This window comes from Ruditapes philippinarum, unplaced genomic scaffold (assembly GCF_026571515.1).
Source record: "Ruditapes philippinarum isolate M1 unplaced genomic scaffold, ASM2657151v2 ctg10040_1_1_1_1, whole genome shotgun sequence".
Classification (NCBI taxonomy): domain Eukaryota; kingdom Metazoa; phylum Mollusca; class Bivalvia; order Venerida; family Veneridae; genus Ruditapes; species Ruditapes philippinarum.
The window spans coordinates 29,854-53,519 of NW_026865713.1; the positions used below are offsets into that span (position 1 = coordinate 29,854).

General features: G+C 35.1%; 1 protein-coding gene across 1 annotated transcript; it reads right to left on the bottom strand.

Moving 5' to 3' along the window:
- Positions 1-587: 587 nt before the first annotated feature.
- On the bottom strand, positions 588-23,392 carry LOC132730056 (uncharacterized; the record flags this gene model as incomplete). The annotated part of the gene is given in 7 exon segments (XM_060715905.1): positions 588-2,102; positions 2,460-2,537; positions 4,626-4,876; positions 5,318-5,401; positions 17,543-18,358; positions 19,168-20,129; positions 23,253-23,392. Coding segments are annotated over 7 exon segments (2,421 nt in total), but the record flags the coding sequence as incomplete, so codon positions are not given.
- Between the last annotated feature and the right edge of the window lie 274 nt (positions 23,393-23,666).

Consider the following 23,666-nt stretch of genomic DNA (forward strand, 5'->3'; position numbering starts at 1 on the left):
ACGCAATTCTTCATGCCAAATATCTAAGCTCAGGCACCGTGTTCACAAAGATTTTAGGATCACGATCAAGACCAGGATCAAATTAAAAAAACTTAATATTCTTCATTATTTATCCTCATAGATTAAATATCAAATATTAATTTGATAAAACTGGACTTGCAAAAGCAAGTTTATGAAATTTTAGATTATTTATTGTTATCTTTTGCAAGATATGGGCATTTTACAGTTGATCCAAATATTGATCCTGATCCTAAAATTGATCTTTTTTTTAATCCGAATATTTTTTTTTTAATTTTTGTTATTTGTTGATTTTATCCCAAAATAGTTTGGTTTCTATGCAAATCAAGATTTTTTTGAATTTTGAAGATTTACCATTTAATTCTAGCAAAGCACAATTAATTATAGTAACATAAAACAAAGACAAATAAAGTCTGGTCACTTGATCCTGATCTTTTTTGGTGAACACGGGGCCTGGATAATGTTGTTTTACAAAAAAGATTTTAATGTATTTACCTATATAAGTCTATATAAGCAAAGTGGCCTCTGACGCGGGGCCAATTTTGACGATTGGGCTATAATAAGAAGAAGACAGAAGAAAATTTTATTTCACTTATACATTTACATGTATCTCGTTATACATCAATACATATAAAACATTTTGTCACGGTTGGTATTCAAATGAAAGAGAATAATTAATGTTTCAGTTTATACAATATGGAGAATAAGCTCTAATAAATATGAATTAGATATTGAATAACAGCAATTGTTCACTAATAAAGTGTCTAACAGTGAACATAATGAATATTGTTATAGTCTTAAAGCCTAGGATATGAATTCAATAAATCATTTCTTTTCTTATTGACTAAATAAATGCATTTGCTAAGATTGTTAAGAACAGATTTATTGTTTGACTTAAGCATTTCTATGAATTTGTACATACTTGGTCTATGATAAAAATAACGTTTAATTAATCGAATTCTGAATTCATGGTAAACACTGCATATAAGAATAAAATGATACACGGCTTCAATCTCAGAGCATTGACACACTTGGCATAATCTTTCCTGTCTATCTATTCTATTCCTACCATATCTACCTGTTTGAATTCTAAGATTATGTGAAGAAATTCTTAAAAGCGTAATACTACTCCTTAGATATTTAGATTTGATAGTATTTAAATAATTTTCAAAATTTAAATGTTTTTAGATGAATATAAAGAGTGTTTAAAACACTATTATTGTTTAAATCTGCTTGCCATTTTTGTTTTAAGCAATCCAAAACTCTTTGTTTAAAATGTACCAAAAATGCATTTATATTAATTTCATTTGGATTCAAAAATACATCTGCAAAACCATAAATTTCTAATATTAGTTTATCATTGTTTGTCCAATTTTTGACACCATTTAAACATTGTTTTAATAAGTTATTATATATCGTATTTAAAATAATATTATTTGTATTTGAAATTTTCAACCAATATTTTATCAATTTTCACAAAAGGGCTATCATTTGAACATTTTTTTTTGAGAAATCCACTAGACAATATTTCATGCTAAATATCTAAGATAAAGCCCTTGCAGTTTTCATGAAAAGTTTTGAAGTATTTACAACATATAAGGAAAAGCCATGACCCCTGCACTGACGGACAAAGGGACGCCAGACAAATAGTGATCACAAAAGCTCACCTACAGCATTTTGTACTCCGGTGAACTTAAAATGTTTGTGGTTTCACTGTATTTGCCTGAAATAATAAACAGGTGTGGCAGCATATGACGTTTCTCTACACCAATAAAGCTGGAAATTTGCCATAAGAACATATAACCTCAATGTGACAAAAACGAAATGTTATACTGGTAATGAATTGAAAGCACACATTGTAACAATTATAACAAAACAGTTCATGTTTATTGTCATACATCTAACAGAAATAACAGAATAGGCACATGGAATCCCAATATTGTCGATATTCAGGAAACCCTACAAATACTGTGTTAATCATGCAATCACGTGTTTCAGAGAACTACACTCCTTAATTTCTGGAAAGCAGACGATATAGCAGCTGTTTTGTATGTAGTGATGCCACTTACATCATTGATGGTATCCTGAAAAATGTAAGTTAACATTTACATATTTTCTGGAAATTGCATAATATTATGTATTGGATAAATTATTCATATCAATTAATGTATATCATTTATGCACTTTGGGAGAATAGCTGTGAAATTTTAACTTTTAAAATATAAACTACTCGATAAACGCAACGCACTGCGGGGACAGTCAGGTGCTAAACTTAATGCCCTCGCACTTGACATATTCACAGCTATTATGGTGAAATAACGAATGGTAAAAACTTCGTTCTACCACTAACAAATTTAAGTATGTACAAGTAGAAAATCGCTGGCTCAATGTTGCAAGAAATCTTGAAAGTCGTATATATTGAAATAAATGAAAGCGAATACCTCTGCTATTTTGATAGCTTTCCGACACTGTTGTACTGAAAGCGCTGGTTGCTTTTTAATTCCAAATGCTTGTGCAATCTGAAATTATTAAAAAAAAACACCATATTTAAGTATACCTGACTGCAAGCTGACAGTTCTAACAAACTGATTTGAGAAGTTTTTTTGACTTTGAATTATTTCTGTTACATATCTTTATTTTTTTTATCAAGAAAAAGGAAAAGCCATTCAGTTTTTTTCTACATACATGTATTTACGCATTTGCGTCTTGTAATTGGCTAAGATCTTCTTTGAGAAGTTCTTGTTGTTATGCGTTAATGTAAGCCAAACACATGATGACTTGGAAGACGAATAATGCAAATAATTGCAAGATTTTATGACGTAAAACTTTAAACAGTAAACACATTATTTGAACTACGTGACTGAACTATGCCCTCAATATCAGCCCAATATTAAAAGAATCGTCAAAATGATGCATGTTTTTGATATACACCTCTGAATACACTCTTACATTGTTGTACACTCACTTTTAAAGCACAACAAAAGAATAATTTCGTAAAACACACACACAAATTGTTTTAATGTAGATTTATTAAAGAGCGTGAGAACCAGGCCTTATCAGCTATGAACTAAGATTTAAACAAGGATATTTCCGCAACCGAAGGATTCTAACTGGTAAAGAAGTCTAAACTGACTTAAACCCATGACCGTGTGCATGCCAGGTATCAACACAATAAATTCAGGCTTGATAGGGAAAGTAAAAACATTTTACTTAACAAACAGCAAACTCTAATCTTCACACAATATTATCAAGTCCTTTTACTTGATGTTTTTTTTCAAGAAAAGATAACAACTCAAGCATTATCATGGAATGGCTCTTTATAGGATATCTTAAACAAGGATGCCATTGGCCCTAATACGCTCACCTGAGTAGTAAATGCAATTGATATACAAACGTGAAATTACCAGCTCTTAAATTCAATTTTAACCCTAGGGCTATAATTTGAACAATCTTGGTAGAGTTCCACTACACAATGCCTTATGCCAAATATCTAACCTCAAGCCTTTGTCAATTCAGAGGTAAATATTTTTTAAGTTTTCACTATATACATATAAGGAAAACCTATGACCACCAGGGCCGGGCCAATTTTGACCCTAGGGCTATAATTTGAACAACTTTGGTAGAGGACCTCAAGATAATATTATATACCAAATATCTAAGTTCTAAGCCTTGTACCTTCAAACAAGAAGAATTTTTAAGTTTTGACTATATACATATAAGGAAATCCTATGACCCCTTGGGCGGGGCCAATTTTGACCCCAGCGCTATTATTTGAACACCTTTGGTAGAGGACCTATAGATAATATTATATACCAAATATCTAAGTTCTAAGCCTTGTACCTTCAAACAAGAAGAATTTTTAAGTTTTGACTATATACATATAAGGAAAACCTATGACCCCTGGGGCGGGGCCAATTTTGACCAAAAGGCTATAAGTTGAACAACTTTGGTAGAGGACCTAATGATAATATTATATACTAAATATCTAAGCTTTAAGCCTTGTACCTTTACACAAGAAGAATTTTTAAGTTTTTACTATATACATATAAGGAAAATATATGATCCCCTAGGGCGGGGCCAATTTTGACCCCAGGGCTATAATTTGAACAACTTTGGTAGAGGACCTTTATGTGATATCGTATACTAAATATCAAAGCTCTAGGCCTTGTACTTTCAGACAAGAAGATTCTTTAATTTTGCATTTTAAACTCCTTTTCTACTTATGCAACAGACCGGAACCATTTGAACAACTTTGGCAGGGGACCACCCAAGGATCATTCCTGTAAAGTTTGGTTACTGTGCAGTCATTGGTTTCTGAGGAGATGTTGTTTAAAGAAATTGTTGACGACGCACGACGACGGACGGTGGGGGATCACAATAGCTCACCATGAGCACGTTGTGCTCAGGTGAGCTAAAACCATGTAAATATGTCAATAATTAAAGTAAGAATAAAATAGTGAGGAATAGTCTGCACATATGTATTTTTTCTCCCCCCCCCCCCCGAAAATAGGAGAGGAGTAGTCTCAGATAGGAAAAATGTCAGTTTATTTTTATACAGATACTAGATCCCCTTTGGTAAAATATGCTTTACTACAAATGTTATCTACCTCTTGTTCCCGGCGACTAATGGCTTTATGCCAAGCTGCAGCAATAGATAGGCTGCTTCTGACTATCACTTCAAATGCATCCATTTCTCTGGTCGATACATTTCCATCTTTTATCTCGTAATTTCCCATTGGCACTACACTTAGATGCACGATATGCCCAAGAGCAGTCGATAGCTGGCAGTTGGAAGGATTTATGCCACTGTTGTCTGACACAGCCTTACCAAAAAGTTCTACTAGAATTTTATGAGCTACTGAATTGCAAAACAAATATACAAGTGTAAATACAATAAAAACAATAAAGTTCTATAATGGCTTAAGACAAGTTTAACATTTAAATCGAAAAAATGTTTTCAATGACATAATGTTTATTAAGCATAAATAGTGTTTTTCTTTTCTTAATATGATAGAAAACTCATGAGCCCCACAGACCAGGTATTTACTCATTTATCTATGGTAAAATTTTCATCAACGGGATTTTGTTATATGATAGTTTAACCACTATTGATAAAACAAATAGCCTCTTGCGAAGAGCACACTGGAATGTTTTAGCACAATTCATATTTTCTCTCCCATTTTCTGTCCTTTTTAATAATCACTCGTATTTGACAGGAAAGGTTAAGCTGAAATGCCTTAACTTCAAAGTATTGGAAAACGCCTATCCTCGAATTTTTGGATATAAAAGCCTCATTTACCTTTATCCTGTCCGTCATTTCCAACTTCCGGTTTAGGTAGATAAAGAATATTCCTTGTGGTGCATGCAGCCGTATCATCAACACCTAAAAAATTATATAAAGATTATATAAAATTGTTTTGGAAACAAATTGTACCATTCGATGAAATATCCAATGACATTTGGTGTCATTAGACGAAACATGGTCGTGACGTGAGTAAATGCTTAAACCATTGTAACGATTCTTGGTTTTGACAGCAGACATCTTAATGCTGCATGCCTCAAGTTCATGCTAATTTTCAAGATGATTACTACAAAATCAGTCATTAATCGCATAATATTAACATAGTTGTAATCATGAACCTTTTTAATTTTGATAAAAATTAATACGTTTTTCTCAAATGATTTTCTTGAAATATTTTGGCTCATTTGGAGGCTTTTAGCTTTAAACGTCAAATGTCTAAAGCCGCCTTGGTCTAAATTTGAGGTTTGTCGTTTCAAAAAAGAGGTCTCTCAGTAAAGGTAATGTTAGTCCACATAAACACAAAGTTCTATGTGATTTAAATCTGGACATAATATAAGCTAGTTAATTTCTTGCCTTATTTGACCCAATGTTACTCATATCCACAGGTATATTAACACGTGTTCCTAAAGACTGCGATAAGTATGCAAAATAAATTCTGATAATTCGCGTTTTGGTATTATACTACATACTACATTCATTTTAGCTATTCAAATAACCATTCCGTTCATTTCAATAGGAAAATGTTCTGTTTATTAGGAAAAGTATTGATCGTAATGAATACTCGTCTGGTTTATTAGCTATTAAACGAATGAATTTGAAAATGTTAATCCTTCTGGATGGTCGCACAATAATTGTTCAAAATATCATATTACCTTATAAGTTGTATTTAAAGAAATTTGGCAATATTGAATTCATTTCCACCTAATTCAAATCGATCAAGGTCTATTACATTTATTTTACATAAAGTTGTGACTTATTTAATGCTTAATTTTATCTTAATATCAATTCATATTATCAATAGATAATGAAAATTTGTGAAGAGTATTTGATCAAGATACATGAAAGGACTATGTTCTCATGTTCAAGGTAAGCTTTAAATATGATACATACATGTACATATATTAACGATTAAGTTAAAACATATTTCATTTCAAACATTTGCACAAAAACATGGCGTTCATATTTTTCTTGTTCTGTCGTTCGCTCTACACAATCACACCAGTATCGGCGATGAAGGTTGTGGTTTTCCTCAGGTCCCCATAAAACTTCTGATGGAGAGAAGTGTCTTGAGACCACATCGCAGTTCGCTCCTGATCGTGTCGTCTAAATCTTTGGAGAACATGCCCAACAGTTTGATCTTCCTCTCCGCAATCACATATCGGTGAGTGAACCTTATTGAACTTCTTGTACATGTGGTAGTTCAGTCTGTTATGTCCTGAGCGTAGTCTCACCATTATAACTTGTTGTGCCCTGTTCAGAAGGTGTTATGCGTCAAGTCTGGGCCTTGAGAGTTTCTTGATTATCTTGACTTTTCCTTGGTAAGTTACTACAATGCTTGCCTGTAACAGTGTAATGTTTTTCTTTGTTGCCAGATGTGTACCTTATGACCACACCAGCCCCTCCATCTTCAATAGCTCTAGTAGCTGATCCACATGCATCAAATGTGTGATTGGTAGTCTTGGTCTATCATAGCTTTTGTTCGTCTTTTCCGGATATTTTCATCTTCTTGTTTTCTGTGTGTCCGTTGCGGCACAGTAAAACAGATTTTCACAGTAGACATGTCGTTTGCAATAGGGTCCGTGATATCTTCATTTCACAAAGGGGCTGTCTCTATTTATATCACTTCTGGGTACTCTTTATTCAGAATCTTGGCTTTATCAATGAAACTGCAATGTTTGAGCCGATTTTTGTGTAGCCAGATAGTGTGCTTTAATCGGATAGTCTGTAAAAGACTTGAATTTTTCTGCCTGTATTAAGACTTTGGCTTGCCTTCTTTCAATAAGAGACTGTATACCTGTTACTGCTTCCATGAATGTTATGGGTGTAGACTTGGTGGGCCCTGTAATGATGCAAAGTGCTTGATTTTGGACCTTGTCTACAGCCTGTTGGTTAATTTTGGCTGTGACTGACCAGGATGCTGAGCTGTACTCCATTTTGGGCCTCACTGTTACCTGGTATACTGATTTGAGTATTTGCTCATTAGCTCCCCATATTGTTCCTGCATGCTTAAGCATCATTGCTAGTTTTCTTCGTGATTTGCCTTCTTCTCGGATAAAATGTGGCTTCCATGTCTGCTTCTTGTCAAAGGTAATACTTAAGTTTGTCGCCTTGTCTTCTGCTACCAGGGGTGTATTTCTCATCATGATCTTGCCTGGTCTCTGTTTTGATGACAAGGTGAACAGAGTGGTGGACGACTTGTCTTAATTGATCGTAACGCACCATTCTTCAGCCCATGCGGTAAGCTTGTCTATGGCTTGTTCAAACCTGTACTTGGCTGTGGTAGCATTCTCTTCTTTGCACCATAAAAACAAGATCATCTGCATAGGTTGCTGCCCGACCACCCTTTGGCTATTCTGAGAAATAACACTACCTTGGAGGACAAGATGACGCAATAGGAACTTTCTACTTTTGGTTTGGTTCAAGCTGACTTGCTCTTCTGTTGTGAAGGTATGATTTTATCCACTTCAACTTGGCTCTTTTAACTCCATTTTTCATCGGTTTCACTAGAAGCCCGTTAGTCCAAACTTTGTTAAACGCTCTTTGAAGGTCTATCCATGCTGTAAAGACAACCTTCTGTTCTTGGAATGCTGTGCAAGGTATGTTGTCTGGACTTCAGTTAAGCCAAATTGTCTGAAACCAGCTTGTTCTGTAGCAAGTAGATTGTTGGTTTCCAGGTATCATTTTAGGCGTTCGTTCACAATCCTCTCCATTGTCTTTACTGCGCAGCTACTGAGGCTAATTGGCCTGTAACTTACAGCCTTTTTTGGATCCTTCCCTTTCTTGTAGATGTGTATTATGATTGCCTCTCTCCAGGTCTGGGGAAGTTGGCCTTGCGTCCAGCAGTAGTTATAAATATCTAGGGTTTACAAATTGCAATACTGCCTAGTTGTGTTCATATTTCAATGGTGACTCCAGCTGGACCCGGAGATTTCTTTGTATTGGGCTGTCTGAACGCTGACCATAACTAATGGAGTTTCAGTGCTGGCTCATGCAATCTGATGTCACTTCAGTATCTCTTTCTTCTCTCTTTGCTTCCCTTTTGCGTGCTCTGTTGATGGGGATGTCATTCAAATCTTCGTGTTGGCTGGCAAAATATTTGCGACTTGTTTTTCCATCACCGGTTCACTGTTTGCTTCCAGAGTAACTGCGCATCTCCTAAATCTTCCATAGCTGTCGGCCATCTGTCATGAAGTTGAGTGATGCTGTATTACTTCTCCAGCTTTTCCATTAGGCCCCAAGTTTGTACAGCATCAATTTGGCCATAGCTTTATGTAAGGAGAGTTACTTTCATGTGATGGTCTGGCTTCTGCTGCCTCCCTGGCTTCTGATAACTTTGTCTGAAGGTCTTCCATCTTATCACTCCAATATGGTTTGTAGTCTTTACGAGCTCCTCTTGGAATAGCCTTCTTTGCTGCTCTCATTATGCAGTAGTTGAGGTCCTTGACAATAGTTGGTCTTCTTGGAATATTGGAGAATTTAGAGACTGTGCGGTCTATAGTTAGCTGGACAGGGCGATGGTCGCTTATTCCTAGCTGTTCCACGATTTCTCTTTTGACGCATCCATAAATGTCATCTGTACAGAATGCAAAAACAAGAGTTGAAGTTGAGTCCCATGCTCTAGTGTAAAATGTTGGATCATCAGGTAAATTGATAAGTGTTTACTTATTTTCATCTTGCCAGGTTTCAGTTTATTGTCCACTCTTGTCTATATGGTCGTATCCCCAGCTTTGTGAGTGAAAGTTTAAATCACATTGATATCCTCTCACCTTAAAAGATTTGGCTGGTTGCAGGTGAGTTTCCTGATGCAACAGACATTAATGTCCTTCTCATGAAAAAAGTTATGCATCTTTTTAAAGACTCCTTCTGCATTCCGATGGGTCATCCAGAAGTTTCGCTTTTGGTCTTTCGTCCTCTGTGGCTTGTTGACCTCCTTTTGGCATACATAAAAGAGGGACTCCAGTAGCTTTAGGTGGACTCTGTCGAGGCTCAGAGCCCGGCACTGAATCTCTCTTAAGGCATCCCAGAGATTCAAAGCCACAATCGGAAATATTGTTTGACTGCGTAGGCATAACATTGTTACATGGTGCTGTGGTTTGTTAAGAGAGTGTCAATGGCCCATCTTCTGTGATTACAACTCTCTAGGTGTTTTGCTGGGGTCACCCTTAGCATTTGCCGATCCAACAACAAACCACAAGGAAGTTGTGGAGTATTGGGAGGTCAGTTTCCACAAACCAGGGCATTTCCACACGCGGGGCTTTGAGGCGTGGGGGCATGCATGCCGCATCTCAAGAAAGAATGACCACTGCCCCAACCTGGTTATCCCCAATGGCGTTTGATCGCCCCCTTCGTAAAATAAGTGCGTAACCGAGAGCACTGTCGCAAACATTTTACTGACGACACAATAACACAGTAGGGGCCATATGCAGAGCCCCGATAGACCTATCGGTGTAACCTGTGTCTGAAATGACAGAGGCTTACTGGACTCACCCATCTGCATTATGTTCCCATACCATGCCTTGCTTGAGTGGGAATTTCAGTCCAAGACCTAACGGCTACACTATGGTGTTCTTACAATGATTTATTACACAACAAGCATATTCATTGAATTTATAGCCCTCGCCAAGTACTGGTTAATACTAGCACAACAACTGGATACATAAGGCTTTATTTAAAGACATTTTCTACAGTTTTATGAAAAATTAATCCTTTCATAGAATTTTCTAAATTTTTTGTATGATGAGTAAAATTTAATGACGAATTTAAAAATAAAAATATATGTTGACGTGTTGGATTTCTTGTAAAATGGCAGTTTCCATGGTAACCGTATATCTAAAAACTGTCAAAATAGCCTAACTGTGTTATAACGAATAGAAAATGTATAAGATTATAAAACGAGCATTGTTTTATGCAAAGATAATCTTATCTAATGATTCTGTATGTAACAAATGATCATCTGAACATATTTCTTTAAAAAATGAGTTCTCCATGTTCCTCAACCGAACAAAAAATGAGAAAAATAAACATGAATTCTGAGAATAATTAGAGATATTGAAAAAAGTGTTTCATAGAATTTTCTATTTTTTTTGTATGTTGTGTAAAATTTAATGACAAATTCAAAAAGAAAAAGAAAAATATATGTTGGTGTGTTGGATTTTTTGAAAAATGGCAGTTTCCATGGTAACCATATATCTCAAAATTGTCAAAATAGCCAAACTGTGTTATAATAATGTATAAAATAGCTTATTACACTCACAATAAACATAATTTTATACAAAGCTTGTTTTATCTTAGGGTTCTGTATAAAACACACGATAATTGGAACATATTTCTTTAAAAAATAAGTTTTCATGCTTTTTAACTAAACAAAAAATGAGAAAAATAAACATGAATTCTGTAAAAAATTAAAGCTATCAAGAAATTTCTTTCATAGAATTTTCTACATTATTGATATATCAAGTAACATTTGATGGTGGATTAAAAAATAGAATTAAAATATATATGTTGACGTGTTAGTTTTTTGTAAACAAGCAGTTTCCATGGTTACCGCATATGCCAACTGTCAAAATTACCACGCTTTCTTAAGAAATATCAGTGTTATACTAAATGTATTGTCAAATATACAACAAAAACATGTTGTAATAAAAATTTCTTTTTCTTTTGATGTTATATTAAGTAAATGATACTGAATATCTTTTTAAAACATATCTAGGGCCATACAGTATTATTTTTTTCACTCGACTAACATACCCGAACAGTAAGCAAGTATTCAGAAATTTACAAAGAAAATAATGAAATTCGGAACATTTCTTAGATATTAATTTTGTTTTTTTATTTAACACTTTTAAAATATATCATTTTAAACTTCTTTGCCCAGTTGTCTGCCAGTAATCAAGTCGCGAGTCGCGACGCACTTTCGTCACTATACCACAAGTGGGTGGGGTAACGCGCGCAGAATTATCATCAATGCTGTCTTACTAATGCTTGGAGAAATCCTTTATGTGATGTTGTCTAAACGACCTCTTATTCTTTTGAAACGATCTCTTTTTGAACATTTAGAAATATCTTTTCTGTATTATTTACTCATTATTTGCTTATAGCCGAAATTTAAACACTTATCCGAATACTATTCAACTTGACCTTCATTTGAAGAGTAATTAATCCGTGATTATCTTTCTTGGAAGCGCATAACGATGCGCACAGAAAACTACCGAAAACGTCTTTAAATAAATTGGTCATGGCGCGCAAATTTCCTTTACGTATTGACGATGTTCCAGCTTTACTGGTGGAGGAAGACCTCGGGTGCCTTTCCGTGCATTATTTCAGGCACGAACGGACACCTGAGTAGAACCATCGACGTTCCGTGAGCTAGCTGGATATCTTCCTTACATGAAAGAGTCCAAGTCCCTGTCAGGATTTGAACTAACAAGGGTTAGGGGCAAGTGGTTTAAAGTCAACGCCCTTAACCACTCGGCCACTGTCGCCCCAAAATATGGAGGAAACAATTATTGCTCTCTATGCATGCCGCATAACTAATCAAGGGCCATAACTCTGTGTTGATGGATCTGATCAAGACAAAGCAACGATATGCACATCTCTTGGTATTGATGGTTCCCATAAAGTTTTGTTGAATTCAAGACAGTAGTTGCAGAGATATTGTGCAGAAACAATTATTGATCTATATGCATGCTGCGTAATAAATCAAGGGCCATAACCCTAAGTAAAAGGATCTGACTGGAACAAGGCGATAACTTGCCCATCTGCTTTTAGTATTGATGGTTCCCATAAAGTTTTGTTGAATTCCAGCCAGTATTTGCAGAGAAATAGAGAGGAAACTATTATTGCTCTATATGCATTCTGCATAACTTATCAATGGCCAAAACTCCGAGTTAAAGGGTCTGACAAGAACAAGGCGATAACATGCCCATGTCTTATTGGTATTGATGATTCCCATAAAGTTTCCTTGAATTTCCAGCCGGATTTGACCGGATACAGCGACATTATGTGCATCTCCTGTTGGTATTGAAGGTTCCCATAAAGTTTTGTTGAATTCCAGCCTGTAGTTGCAGATAAGTAGCGCGGAAACGATTATTGCTCTCTATGCATACTGCATAACTACTCAAGGGCCATAACTCTAAGATAAGGGGTCTGACCGGGACAAGGCAACGGTATGGGCATCTCCTCTAGGTATTGATGGTTCCAATAAAGTTTCATTGAATTCCAGCCAGTAGTTGCAGAGAAATAGCCCAGAAACGATTATTGCTCTATTTGCTTACTGTATAACTAATAAAGGGCCATAAATCTGAGTTAAGAGTCTGACCAGACAAAACGATATGTACATCTCCTCTTGGTATTGACGGTTCCCATAGTTTCTTTAAATTCCAGTCTGTAGTTGCAGAAAATTAGTGCGGAAACGATTATTGCTCTATATGCATACTGCATAACTAATTAAGGGCCATAACTCTAAGTAAAAGGATCTGACTGGAACAAAGCGACGATATGCGCATATCCTCTTTGTATTGAAGGTTCCCATAAAATTGTGCTGAATTCGTGCAAGAAGTTGCAGAGAAGTAGCGCGGAAATGAAATTCGGACGGACAGACAACGCAAAACAATATCCCCTTCCTGATTCCATTGGCGGGGGATGATAAACAATGATGTAAAGGGATCAGATCCAAAAGTATACAATGCTTATTAAGGTCTTTTCCTCAAAATCAATGATTTACTAAAAGCTGATTGTCTTGGCGATGTAATAGAACCCGTTACATTAAATACATTTACATAATGTATGTTCAATAAATCTTTGGATGTGAAGGTAAGCAGTGACATTCCTATTATTTTGGCTTGGCATATCAGGGTATAGTTCTTGGTAAAATATTAGAAATTTGGGCGTATCTTAATTCTTTTTACCCTTTTGAATAAAATTTGGATCACATTTCTTAATGATTATGCATGCAAGAAAAGTGGTTTTGATATAAAACGGAACAAATGTAGCAATTATAACGTATATGAATGTTATCTTGACCTTAAGAACATACAGTCAGAGGTCTTTTCCTGTATATTTCTGGAAAGGGGTTAGACCAAATCATGTCTGTCATCTAGCCGATACAACAAGAGCAATGTCAACATAGCCATCCCCCGCCGAATGTGTTTGCTCATTGGTAGAATGTTTATGTAGTAGAGCAAAATAATTCAATTTTAAGAGGTCTTTTGGTAATGAAAACTGATGGCTGAAGTGATTACAGATTTGAAACCTATGTGAATTCTGATGGCTGAAAATAACAAAGGGCAATAACTGAAAAATAATGCAGGGTAGTTATCATTCTTGTGTGCTGAACCCCTCCTCAGTAAAATCTATCCACCTATGAAGTTTCAAGTTGATACCTCAAATACTTTTTGAGATAAGCTCCGGACAAAATAGTATGAAAAAAAACAAAGGGCAATAACTCAACAAGAGGGCCATGATGGCCCTAGATCGCTCACCTGACCCATCAAACTCATCCAAACAATTACCTAGACAAGCATTCTGACCAAGTCTCATGACAGGTGAGTCAAAAATGTGACCACTACAGTGTTAACAAGGATTATCCATATTTGAGCAGTGTGACCTAGTTTTTTACCCAGGTGACCCATATTCAAACTTGACTTAGAAATCATCCAAACAAACTTTCAAACCAATTTCCAGGATACTTGGATCAAAACAGTAGCAACTAGAGTGTTAACAAGATTTTTCTATTTTTAGCTCCTGTGACCTAATTTTTCATCTGAGATGACCCATGTTCGATTTAATCCCAGCAATGACCTAGACAAGTTTCCTGACCAAGTTTGATGACAATTGAGTCAAAATTGTGACCACTAGAGTGTTAACAAGGTTTTTCTATTTTTAGCTCATGTGACCTAGTTTTTCATCCGAGATGACCCATGTTCGAACTTATCCGAGCAAGTACCTAGACAAGCATCCTGATTAAGTTTAAAGACACTTGTGTCAAAAATGTGACCACTAGAGTGTTAACAAGATTTTTCTATTTTTAGCTCCTGTGACCTAGTTTTTCATCTGAGATGACCCATATTCGAACTCATCCAAGCTATTACCTAGACAAGCAGCCTGACCAAGTTTGATGATGATTGATGCAAAAATGTGACCGCTAGAGTGTTAACAAGATTTTTCTATTTTTAGCTCCGGTGACCTAGTTTTTCATCCAGGATGACCCATGTTCGAACTCATCCAAGCTATCACCTAGACAAACATCCTGACCAAGTTTGATGATGATTTAGGCAAAATTGTGACCTCTAAAGTGTTAACAAGGTTTTTCTATTTTTAGCTTTTGTGACCTAGTTTTTCATCCAGGATGACCCATGTTCGAACTCATCCGAGCTATCAACTAGATAAGCATCCTGACAAAGTTTGATGATGATTGAGGCAAAAATGTGACCGCTGGAGTGTTAACAAGGTTTTTCTATTTTTAGCTCTGGTGACCTAGTTTTTCATTCGAGATGACCCATGTTCAAACATATTTGAGCTATCACCTAGACAAGCATCCTGACCAAGTTTGATGATGATTGATGCAAAAATGTGACCACTAGAGTGTTAACAAGGTTTTTCTATTTTTAGCTCTGGTGACCTTCTTTTTCATCTGAGATGACCCATGTTCGAACTCATCCGAGCTATCACCTAGACAAACATCCTGACCAAGTTTGATGATGATTGAGGCAAAAATGCGACCGCTAGAGTGTTTACAACTAAATGTGAACGGACGGCGGACGACGGACAATCATCGATCCTAAAAGCTCACCCCGAGCATGCTCAGGTGAGCTAAAAATTATATAGGGAAGAGTTATCATTCTTGTGCACAGCATTCCTCCTCAATAAGATCTATCCACCTATGACATTTCATGTTGGCATCTCAAACACTTTTTGAGTGATGCTCCACTCAGGTGAAAAATTAAGTATGAAAAATAACAAAAGGAAATAACTCAAAAATTATGAAAGGTAGAGTTATCATTCTTGTGCACTGCACACCTCCTGGGTGTGATTTATGCACCTATGAAGTTTCATGTTGATATCTCAAAGTCTTTTTAAGTTACGCTCTGGACAAAAATTAATTTTAAAAATAACAAAGGGCAATAACTCAAAAATTATGCAAGGCAGAGTTATCATTCTTGTGCACTGCACACCTCCTGAGTGAGATCTATGCACCTATGAAGTTTCATGTTGATATCTCACAGGCCTTTTAATTATGCTCTGGACAAAAATTAATTTTGAAAAAGAACAAAGGGCAATAACTCAAAACTTATGCAAGGTAGAGTTATAATTCTTGTGCACTGCATTCCTCCTCAAGGAGATCCACCCACCTATGAAGTTTCAAGTTGATACCTCAAATACTTTTTGAGATAAACTCCGGACAAAATAGTATGAAAAAGAACAAAGGGCAATAACTCAAAAATAATATAGGGAAGAGTTATCATTCTTGTGCACAGCATTCTTCCTCAAAAAGATCTATCCACCTATGACATTTCATGTTGACATCTCAAACACTTTTTGAGTTATGCTCCACTCGGGTGAAAAATTAAGTATGAAAAATAACAAAGGGCAATAACTCAAAAATTATGAAAGGTAGAGTTATCATTCTTGTGCACTGCACACCTCCTGAGTGAGATCTATGCACCTATGAAGTTTCATGTTTATATCTCATAGGCTTTTTGAGTTATGCTCTGGACAAAAATTAATTTTAAAAATAACAAAGGGCAATAACTCAAAAATTATGCAGGGTAGAGTTATCATTCTTGTGCACTGCACTCCTCCTCAATGATACCCAAATACTTTTGAGATATGCTCCGGACAAAAATGTCGGAAGGAAGGTCGGAGACTATTTCTATATCCCCCGCCGCCTTCTCGGCGGGGGATAAAAACACCTATCACAGATATTGGTCTTGAAGGAATGAAAGATTTGTATGTAAAAGTGTCAGGCAATGGCATGTGTATTAATAAACAAATAGGCTAGACAAATCACAATATAGTTAAATTTGTTATTCCAAAATAATTTAAAATAAATGAAATTCCTCATAAGAAGTGATAACATGTCCAAAAGGTTGGTGTCGTACAAGCAATGTGTTCATGTGAGCTAAATATAAATCTTTCTGGTTAAAATGAAGTAGAGCTATCACTAAAGGTGAATCATACTGTCCTCTCACCAGCAACCTTACCTTTTTTTTGAAAAATATGAGGTCTGACCCATCCTATAATTTATGACGTTTCATCTGTGTACCAAAAATTATAACAATCAATTGCATATCTTCAAGAAACCATTTTTCCATTATGAGTAACAGTGACCTGGACTTTGAACCAAAGGGGTCCAACAACAATCCCAATATAGGTCTCTTTATAAGTTTGCTAAATACCAAGTTTGATTACCATATCTTATTGCCAACTCTAGTTTCATCTGGAACCATTTTTCTATTTTTAGCATCAGTGACCTTGACCCCAGGGGATCCAAGAGCAATACCAACGGGGGATTTCAAATAAGCTTGCTTTATATCAACTTTGATTACAATAACTCAGTTCTAACTCTAGTAATTATCTGAAAATCATTTTGCTATTTTAAGTAAAGGTGACCTTGACTCCAGGGGGTCCAAAAGCAATACCAATCGGGGTCTCTTACTATTTACAATATCTCATTCCTAACTCTAGTTATTGTCCATAAACATTTTTTTCTATTTTTAATAGCAGTGACCTTAACCGCTTGATTACAATAACTCATGGATGATTCAAAACTCTATTGATTGTCCAATTCCAACTAGGGTTTCCACATAAGGTTGCTATATATCAAAATTGATTACAATAACTCATTTATGATTCAAAACTCTATTCATTGTCCAGAAACCAAAAAGTGGACCGACAGACCAACCTACCTACAGACAAAATGACACCTTTATGCCCCCTAAACTTGTAGAGGTATAAAAATGTAAATGAAGATAAAAGGAAACAAAAAGTCATTTGCATACACACCTTCATTATTTGCTGTTGACAATTTTAGCCTCTGCATTCGATTCTTCGTCTGATCTGTCATCATTGCATTTGATATGGATGCATATTTCGCCATACAATCATTGACATTGTCTGATACAGGTGTCAAACAGTCTATTATATCAATATCTTTTTCATATATTGGAATACTTATATGTTGTATACCACTACACTCTTTGTCTCCATGCTGTTGCTTACCACTCTTTTCTATTGCAAGAACTGCTTTAACAACAAGTTTACATATTGACAATATTTGTTTGAAAGTTATTTGGATTGGAACACTCACTTTCTCATTTTCTTTCCACTCTTTATCAATTTTAACAGACGCATTCAAGATGGTATCATTGCTAGTTAAGGTAACTACGGATACGATAATTGTCCAATCTGCTGAAGGTTTCACTGCCATCTGATTAACTATCTCAACAGTCATATCAATCACTTCATTATCTTTAGTAACTTGTGTTCTTGGCATAAGAACAACAGAAAATGGTGACTTGGTAGACATGTTTCTTACATCAAATCGCCTTCCTTCATTACATGACATTTCTTTTGACAGATTAGCATTACAGGTATTTAGGTATGATGCTATGCCAAGCTGCTGTATGTTTTCTTCTTTGACTTTAACCTGATTCTTTAAGTGCTGTCTTTTTTTACCTATGTCATCAATTGATGTCAGAATATCTTTTAAATTACCATGAGGTGTACTTTGACTGTCACAATGATTATCTAACAGTGTTGATGATTTGATTGCCTTAACATGTCCATTCCGACAAGTACAGTAAAATGTACATGGGGATGCTGAAATGTTCAACGAAAGTAAAAGATTATGACATGAAAGCCAGATAAATATAAGCAAACTTACTAATATATGCAACCTAAATTTAAAGATTTAAACAAGTTGAATGGAGGATATGCAGAAATGCAAATTGATCTCTTTTAGAAATAATTAATTAACACATTATATAGTCAGAGACCTTTTTACTTGTCCTTAAATTGGAAACTAACAAAAGAAAACAGGCAAAATTTCACAAAAACTACAGCATAATTCTCTTTTTTACAGATCATCATTTCACTATACTACCATATGCCAGCAATGTTATTAAACATAACATGATTAGACAATAGTATGGCAATGGCTGTTAAATCTATTCCTCAGTGTACATTTGTTTGAATAACCAATACTATTGTTTCAATTACCGAAGGCACCAATTCATGAAACTTGTCTGAAACATGTTCCGTATTAATTACCCTTATGATACTGGCCCTATGTGTGCAGATCTGTAATACCAAACTTTAACTTTTTATTATAATTTATAATGCAAGAGCCACGACAAGCCAGGGTGGCATTTGACTGTTTCTTATTACCAAATGCGAAAAGAACGATACAAGCCTTTTACGGTGAATGTCTTAAGCTTATTGCCATATAATAATATAATGTGTAAGATTAGTCCTGAATCTTGTTTTTTCCTGAGTATAAACCAAATCCATTTATAAATAACAAAGTTACAGCAAGTCAAATTTTTATAAATTCCATCAAGTATAATTTTGATGGTCATGAATTATCAGACTGGCTAAAAAATCTAACCAAACTAACAAATCATTATTACCTTGTGACTCCACATATCCATCTGAAGATACTGCATGAATAACAGCCACACTGTCATTACTGACTACGTTTGTATCCGATATCTGAAGCTGTCCATTCCTAGTCAAACTGTTGCTGTTCCTATCTGCTGGTATCTCAACTATACTTTCAAATATTGCACATCCATTAGTATTATATATCTTATTGTGAAATGATTGAACACTAAGCACAGGGCTACAAATGGAAACATCAGAGATGATATATTCTGTTTTACCATCCTCACTCCAGAATATTACCACTTGACCATCACATCCGCATATACATAAGGCATTCTTACAGTGTTCATTAGTAGGTCGGTGATCTTCTAGTACTGTTAAAGTAGTGATTGCTACAACATTTGCGGACATACAGCATAAAATACTCCATGTATTCCTGTAACTTTCGGTACTGGAAACTAAGGAGTTATCTGGACTTGAAACAAAAGATGATAATGGAATATAACATACTGTTCCATCTATTTTACTGACCATCAACACTGGAGAACTAAGAAGAGCTGTTTCTTCACCAAACAATTGCTTGAATAAAGTTACATCTATAATAACCACATCTGAATAAAATGTGTCTTTCCCATCCATGCAATCACATGTAATAATATTTATCAGACCAGATGCTAGACAGACATCTTTTTCACCATGGCCAGAGCTTTTTGGAAGTATAGCTATGCCTTCTGCAGTATTTGTATTACATTGTTTTCTAAACAGAGACAATGTGTAAAACACAGAGTCCTCTGTAATAGCAATGATATGACTAGAGCAAACACATAGCGCTATAGGGTACTGAAGGTTTCTAATGATAATGTCTGAATCATTCAGAACATAGACTGGCTGTGTTGACATGTGCAGTTGAAACACATCATCCAATTCTTCAGGCCCAAGGAGATCCGAAAATATCTCTGACTGATTATCCTCAGGTGGGCCTTTGTGCCTGAAACACATATAGTACATAAGAGACCAAAGACTATTACCATGCTAGATAACTAAAGTGGGAATGTTTAGCTTTGAACACATCTGAATAAAATGTGTCTTTCCCATCTATGCAATCACTTGTTATAATCTTTATGAGACTTTGGAACTACCGGTGTCCATTCATTATCAACGTAAGGACTTTGATATCAGGCTGTTGAACTTGATAAATCAACAGTATACAGACTGATCTATTCAGTCATACACATAGGATGCTCAATGTTGTTACTACATTTAAACAGTTTAAAACGTGTCTTTGCATATTATCTTACATATCTTTAATATTAAGATAATTTAGTAATAGTGATGATATTTGAACTTTAATCATACTTCTCATTACCTTATAGCAAAACTTCAATATGAAATGGTCATTATAAGTATCAATGCAGGAAACATTTACTTATAAATATGAGTACATTTGAAGATAAAGTCAGCACATGTATCCTATAACTTAAAGTCACTGACATATTTTGTACCATATCAAGCACATAATAATTATATGCATTGTCATCTTTCCTGGAAACCAGTCATATTACTCATACATGAAACTAAATATACAATATTCCTCAATTGATAACTTGACATCACACATGTAAATACATGAATTTCCTTATTCAGTATCATTATACAGTAAGTGCTTCAAAAATGTTACTGGCAGAAAGGACTGGACAACAAAAAGTTATATAATGGTTGTTTACAATTATGGAAGGAAGAATGGTTTTGCATGGAGAAAGGGATTTACAACTTTCATAAATAATGGTAAAGATTTCACAAAGCTACATTTAATTTGACTCAATCTGTTGGCAAGCAGGACAATGTGTTAACAATTGTTTTAGCATGAAAATAGTTTAGTGTCTCTTTAGTTTTACAACCATGAACTTTGTATACTACTGAATGTGTTTTATATCACTTTTGACTTGATAATAATTAAGTTTATATAAACTATAAACTGCTGTCAGTGTATGAAATGATTCCATTTTGAAATGTGTTTTCATTTAGCTGTATCATACATTTCTTTCAGAATTGTATGGATCATTAAAATTTTGCTTAGTATAAGTTGCCAACCATACCTGCAAAGTGCAAACTAAACCCATCTCAAGCTAATGAACTTTATGATAACATGTAAATGTTTTTTGGTCCAAAAAATCATATCAATCAAGAATTGACATAATTAGAAAGTATCTGATTAAATGATTTCTGAGAAATCCACCAGCATAATCATAAATGGTAAAGTTTGAACAAAAATTAACAAGAAATGTTAAACAACACATATGCCCCCATTTCTAGCCCTTGACTCATATTATTAGTAATTCTGTTATAGAAGTTTGCCATAAATGTGTACATGGAAGTGTTCACTTATGGGAAAAAAATAATGACCTAGTTATAACCAATCAATATGTGAAATATAAAGACCTTGACCTCTGAACTAGTGACCCCATTATGACTAATCAATATGGGAAATATCAAGACTGTGATAGAAAGTGTTCAAGGTAATAAGAGGGAACCATATTTACATTTAAGGCCCCTGTGACCTTGACCTTTAAACTGGTGATCCCAAAATCAATAGGGGTCATCAACTATATATATGTCTATCCAATATGTGGAATTTGGAAGACTTTGTGATACAGAGTTTTCAAGATAATGAGCAGAAACCATTCTGACATTTAAGGCCCCTGTGACCTTGACCTCTGACATAGTGATCCCAATGTCAATGGGGGACATCTTCTAGTTATGACCAATCAGTATGTGAAATATGAAGACTTTATGATAAATAGTTTTAAGACAATAAGTGGAAATCATTCTGAAATTAAAGGCACTTCTGACCTTGACCTTTGACCTAGTTAACCAGAAATCAATAAGAGGTATCTAATAGTTATGACCAATCAATATGTGAAATGTGAAGACTGTGTGACAAATAGTTTTCAAAATTTTGAATGGAAACCATTCTGACATTTAAGACCCCATTATGACTAATCAATATGGGAAATATGAAGACTCTGATAGAAAGTTTTCAAGGTAATAAGCAGAAACCATATTACCATTTAAGGCCCCTGTGAAATTGACCTTGAACTTGTTATCCCAAAAGCAATAGGGGTCATCTACTACATATGGCTATTCAATATGTGAAATATGAATACTTTGTGATAAAAAGCTGTCAAGATAATGAGCAGAAATCATACTAACATTCAAGGCCTTGTGACCTTGACTGTTGACCTAGTGACCCCAAAATCAATAGGGGTCATCTACTAGTGATGAACAAGCAGTATGTGAAATATTAAGACTTTGTGATAAATAGTTTTCAAGATAATGAGCAGAAATTCTGACATTTAAGGATCATGTGACCTTGACCTTTGTCCCAGTGACCCCAAAATCAGTAGGGTCAATTACTAGTTATGACCAATTAGTATGTGAAATATGAAGACTTTGTAATAAATAGTTTTTAAGATAATCAGTGGAAACCATGTGGTCTATGACGGACAGACCGACTCACCGACCAACCAACATTAGCAAAACCGAAATATACCCACTCTTCTTCAAAGGGGGCATAAAAAGTGTCATACCTCATGTGTGTGTCACCTGCTCTATGAAGTACATGTAACCCTATGTTACAAATACATTAATGCAAGTATAAAAGCATTTAGCACCTTTTAAAGTGTAGGAAGACGCCTGGATCCTCTTTGCTCCAGAATGAAATTACTGATGCTGTTATGGTTGCACAATCAGAAAAGCTGTACTTTTAATATTAGAAAAGGTACAATCAATTATGTGTAAAAGCTAAATATATCCAACCAATCATCTTTAGCTGAAATATTTTTCCAACAGATTTTTCCTTGATCCTAAACCTACTAAATTTCTTAAATGATCTTGACCAGGATCCATTTTAGGGACTGTCAATTTACCAAAGTTGGTATATCAATATGGACACTTAGTCAGTCAACAGTATTTGACTGCACACTGATGTACAAGGTACCTGATTCTACATCTAGACTTTTATGATGACAAAGGTTAATAACTTTCCATTCCAACAGGGCAAAGATAAAGTAATTTCCCCTGTTCAATACAGAAATGTTATTTAAGCTCCTACCTGGCAAGCTCTTTATCACAACCCTTTCCAACCCTATATATGCATCCCTTCTTTGTAAGACAGTACAGACACCAATGTCCATCGTGAAGAATTTCTAAGCTGTGATCTACAATTGGATCCTTAGTAGAGTGTATAAATACCTGGAAAATAATTACAGCAAGAATAAATAAATAACAAAGGGGACAATAGAAGCAAAATTCACAACTTTGACCTGTAGTGCAAAGGTCAAATTAATGTCATGTCCAAGTGGTTAACATGTCAGACTAGTAATCTAACGATTGCTAGCCACTGGGGTTCAAATCCTGTCAGGGGCAAGCTGTTGTTTCTGTGAACAAGAAACTTTACACTCATTGCTTAGTACTAGTTGGTTCCATGAACAGATTCAAAGTGTTTCAATAAGCTTATTTCCCCTCT